This window comes from Histoplasma capsulatum, genomic scaffold (genome assembly GCF_000149585.1).
Source record: "Histoplasma capsulatum NAm1 scaffold_2 genomic scaffold, whole genome shotgun sequence".
Taxonomy (NCBI): domain Eukaryota; kingdom Fungi; phylum Ascomycota; class Eurotiomycetes; order Onygenales; family Ajellomycetaceae; genus Histoplasma; species Histoplasma mississippiense.
Window position 1 is genome coordinate 1742510 of NW_001813981.1, and position 5054 is coordinate 1747563.

The window sequence follows — 5054 nt, forward strand, 5'->3', positions numbered from 1 at the left end:
TTGGGTGGAGATCGAGCAGTTGGGGGTTACCTTAGTGATGCCTCAGTTCAACAGTTATCACGGGATATGACGAGCATCAACTTCCGAAATACTCGAGATGAAAGCTCATCCTCGCCCAGGTAATCCACCACCTATTTCTGATGACGGTGTGGAGAAGGAATCCACTCCAGATTTCAGTGAACGGCATGGGCGAGGTTTTAGGCTGTTGCCTCAGCCTTCTCCGGACATACCTACATCTTCTAAAGATTTGGCGGGAGGGTGGACCAAATAACTCATTGGTAGCATAAGAGAGTTGATCATGCGCTTTCATTTCTGTCGAAAAACATTCTGGAAATACTTGACTGTACACGGATTTCTATTTTGCACTTGTGTAAATGGTCCTTGAGGGTTTTGTTGAGTAGCTACATATTTGGTGTGAAGAGATATATTTGCCCGATTCGTCACACTCAAGGTTTGATTTTGGCGATCGCATCATCATATGCCTAACAGGATTATATAAACACTTCAGGTCTTGCGGGGTGCCAACGATAATTCCTCTGTCCCCGTACGGGAAAAGAATGTCTCGTAGGCACTGTTTATCTGAGTTTGCTCAAGTTCATCAGCTAACGAATCCCGTAGACGATACGGTCATTCACTCCAAGAAGGACCATTAACGTAGATCAGGGGGCTGGAGGCATATAAAGACAGCCTTCCTCCAACTTTGCTTCTATCGCTCCAACTTCTCTCCTCTCCGCACAAAGGTCATCCCAGCTTTGCAAACTATACGACGTCACACCTCCGTCATGAGTACCCGGACAACTTATTTCGACAAAATTCTCGCTCATGGAAACGGCTAGGGACACATTGGCAGCTTGGAGTAAATGGATTGCTATGGAAAGTCCAGTACGAGCCATGTGCCATACCCCCGATTGGACATCATCCACGATATTTAATGATGGGGTGTTGGGTTGTGCCCTGGATCGGAGTCACTCCCAGGACCCTGATATTCCATGTAGCTAGATGATGGTCAGGTCGCTTATGATGGGTCTTAATAAACTACCCAGAGCAACAAGTAAATGAAAAATAATATTATCAAGAATCAACTATGTAGCTTAGCAAATCGGCAAGACGTTACTTTAACTATGAGAGCACATTAAACAGATTTATTGCTAGTGAGGTTTCCGAGTTCAAATTGGGCGATCGTGTCATCATATGCCTTAATAATAGGATCGTATAAGCGGATTGGGTCTTGGGGAGTGCCAACAATGAGACCTTTGTCATTGTAAGGAAAGAGTATGTCTCGTAGGGCCCCGCAGAGCGGTACAACACCACGGAGCTTTGGAGGGAACTCCCTCAAAATGAATCCAAATCCCATATTTTCAGCTTTGCTCATATGGCCAAGCTTGGCGTTTGCAATGTCCTCATAGTTACCAGTATACCAGGCACGAAGTTTACTATCCTTAGGATGATTATCCTTCCCCCAGCCATGACGGGCGCACTGCCAGATAAGCACGTAGAAAAAAGACTCAAGATCATGCCGATAGGTATGGTCGATATTAAGCAGCACCTCAATTGCCATGAATTCCATTGTGCCAGTCTGGTGCCGCGCGCCACTTCTCCCGCTCCCAACCTCTTTGGCAAGATCCAAATCGATTAGCATGCCCGAGTGACCGTCCGCCTTGTCTGGATCAGTTATTATTATATTGTTCTCCGAGATATCCCGATGAAGGACGTTCCCATCCAGGTAAAGAGATCGGTGCGCCTTTATTGCATCACGCAGCGCTGTGAGAAGCTCCAACGGTGACCTGTAGTCATAGATCGGCCGGCCAGCGGGCGAGATCATGAGACACCGGAGGACACGGTTGTCGTACGGTTCCTCACCATTCTTGTCGAAGAGACTCGGTTTGTGCGCCGACTGAATGGAGAAAGCTAGTTCATTTTCCTCCCGGGTGTCCCTTGATGGCTGATTGGTGGAACGCGATCGTTTGGATGCCTGCATCCCCTTATCCGGGGATCTGCGCTTCCTCGACGACGATTTTCGACATATATCTAAGCGACAGGGCTCGGTCAGCGGCTGAGATTGATGAAACGAGGAGGCTGTGCTTGGGGGTGCGCTTTTGAAGTCATAGTGCTTGTCGTCGAAGGTCATGTCGCGGCGCATGTCGGCGATGTTGGTGATGGTACTATGGCCAATGATCCTGGCGACCCCCTGAACATTTTGTTGACCTGCTAGCTCGAGGAGTTCCGCCTCCGGCCGCCGCTTGTCCGACACCCACGAGAATTTGGCTACGCCCTCCACTTGTCCATTGTTTGCGAGAAAACATGTTGTCCCGCGACACACGATGGCACGCTGAAAGGAAAGCATTTGACCCAGCCGCAGCACCTTTTCCACTGAGTTCCCAGGCTCTTTAACGGTTATTGATTTGTTGCCCCATTCATCCCTAGCAATAAAGGTGTCCAGTCCCAGCTCCTCATCGCTCATCATGGTGTAGCCCACAAGCACCTGAAAGAACTGTCTCGAGTCCGCGTAGACGTCGATGATTACCGAGCTATAGGGCCCCGCGCGGTCGAACACCCACGCCTCCATCTTGGTCCCACAGACGGTGAATGCGTGGACGAACCGCCGAGTGGGCTGTGCAGCAAAGACCTCGCGTACAGAGCAGCTGATCTGCAGCAGTGTGGCTTTGGTCCTGATCTTCTCTTTAGGTTTTTTGAGCTCGCCAACCACCAGGAAGTCTGTCCAGTCGTGTTTGTTTTGCAAGGGGCTCCCACCCCTAGCTCGCAAAAGAAGGTCGACTTGCCGTTCCGCCTGCGAACCAGTAAGATCCGCTTTGCTTGCTGTGGTGTAGTAGGTGCTGCGTGATTCTGAGAGAAGGTCTTCTTGAAGACGAAACCACCAGGCGAGGACATTGTCCTGTGTAGGAGGATCGGGAAACTGGGCCCAATTACTGTCACTGTCTGGGTCTAACACACGTCGACAGATGGTATCTGCTTTGTCACTCCAATCCTTCTCCTCAAAGTATTTGTCAAAGAAGCCCTCAACATCTCGAAATGTGCAGCCACATATCTCCTCAAAGATTCTTGGATTCACCAACTTACGCGTCTGCTCGGAGCCTTTCTGCGATGATGAGGTGGATTTGACTGGCGTGCTGTCATAGGAGGGTGGGATGCTCGTCGGAGGAGTTGATCGAGGGATGTTGTCAATGAGGTTAAATACAGCTTTCCAGATGTCGATGTTCCATTTATCAATGTCCTGGATTTCATTGTCTGGGGTGACCAGGCATACCAGCAACCGGTAGTCGTTGTACTTGAAGTTTTCTTTTACTTTTTGGAGACGCTCGACTAAGTGTGCTATATCAGACACCAATTTTCTATCACTTATTCGTGAGCGAAGTTTGTAAGCCGCATCCTCTCCCTGTAAAGCAGACAGGAGCTTTGAAATCGCATTCCGATAGAGTTGGTCAAGGCTATCAACAGGGCCATCATAGGAAATTAGGCGTGACTCATAGATTTTTTCAGCTTCCTGAAGCACGCCTTGTAAATGATTGACTGATTTGGTTAGAGGATGGTTCTTGATAATGTTGCGATCTTCTTGTGAAAGTCCCGCCATTTTGATGGTATAAAAGACGGTTGAGTTGGTGCGAGGTTAACTAGGATCCAGTTTGGCTCGGATGCAGAACGCGAATGTGGGAACGGAGAGAGCTGCCAGCAAGGAGCCGGGTGGAGATTAATTCTATTTGATCGCGACGGAAGGTCATAAGCGCGAACAAAACGGGGTATTGAAATCGTATTTTGAGATTTAGGATTAATGTACGCCACCTAACCCCGACGTTGATCATCACTATCACCCCTCTCATTTCGCTTCTTTTTTTTTCCTCACTAAAAAGAAAATTCAAGAACTTAGGGAGATTGATCAAATTTTGTTTAACTAACTGATTTAATTAATTTTAAATAGAAATAGAGCGGCGACGCTCCTGATGCTACTATATAGACTGAATGTTGAATTTTGCAAAAACGGGCATACAGTTAATAAAAAGTTGAACATGGCTAATTTTTCGGGCCGGAATAACATTCGGCGTGGTTTTGACCATAAACCATCAACCCCTCCATTAAAACTACATACACTAACCACACCTCGCACATTTCCCCTACAGTCTTTGAATGATTTGGATGCAGTGATCTTATTGTAAATCTCAGACATCTAATCCTAATCTAACCAAATTGTCATCACATCTAATCTTAATTCAGATGCTGAGTGGAATGAGTAGATTGAATATCTATTGATTACTTAGTGTGTAGCCCTATCGCCTCAAAAAGACCCCATGTACAATCACGTGGAATGGCCCCTCCAAGTGCTGACGCGCGATTTTCTGAGGGAACATTACTCCGTACATAGATTTTCTATTTGCGATTGCGTTGATGGAAACTTGATGTCATTCGCACTGCTGCTATTGTTTACCTAGCGTCTGACCAGGCTACCGGTCTTCCAGCACGGCTAGCTAATTAATGGCTACACGGGGAGTTGCGATGACGTTATAAGCCATCCATCTCTTACAATATAGTTAAAATTCCTGATTTTACATTCTGGGAGAGTATTTTCCCTGTACATCAGAAGATCCATTGTCAAGTTGTGTCAACAAAACCATCAACAATGCTCCCCTTGACGGCAGATATCTCCCGAAATATCCCGTCCTCCAGTGCCTTCCTGGAAACCAACTTGGCTTTTTGAAGGCGCCACGGAGTGGACGGGAGGAAACTTGCATTTCTTGAAGGGCCAAGCTCGGGTATAACGCTTCGATGGATTTGAGCAGAGCAGTGAGAACTCAAAAACATTGCTGAGAGCTTTCTCGTTTATAACTATTCTGGGAAACCCTTCGAAATTTCACCATGCGTCTCAATATGAAATAAGCCCCCTGCAAGGACAACTTTGGTTAGTTGAAGAAGGGAAAAATCAGCAGCATAGGTCTTGTATTTCCCGGACCATTACTGAGGACGGTTCAGCGACAATTTGGCTAAGGTTTACTGGTCCCTATGCTTTTCTTTTGATCGAAGCAGACGAAGGCTATGGAATTCGG

General features: G+C 47.1%; 1 protein-coding gene across 1 annotated transcript; it reads right to left on the reverse strand.

Moving 5' to 3' along the window:
* Positions 1–1132: 1132 nt before the first annotated feature.
* HCAG_02607 (predicted protein) lies at positions 1133–3589 on the reverse strand (the record flags this gene model as incomplete). Its single annotated transcript, XM_001542386.1, has 2 exons — positions 1133–3024; positions 3079–3589. The coding sequence occupies 2 exons, from the start codon at positions 3587–3589 to the stop codon at positions 1133–1135; spliced, it is 2403 nt and encodes an 800-aa protein (XP_001542436.1).
* Between the last annotated feature and the right edge of the window lie 1465 nt (positions 3590–5054).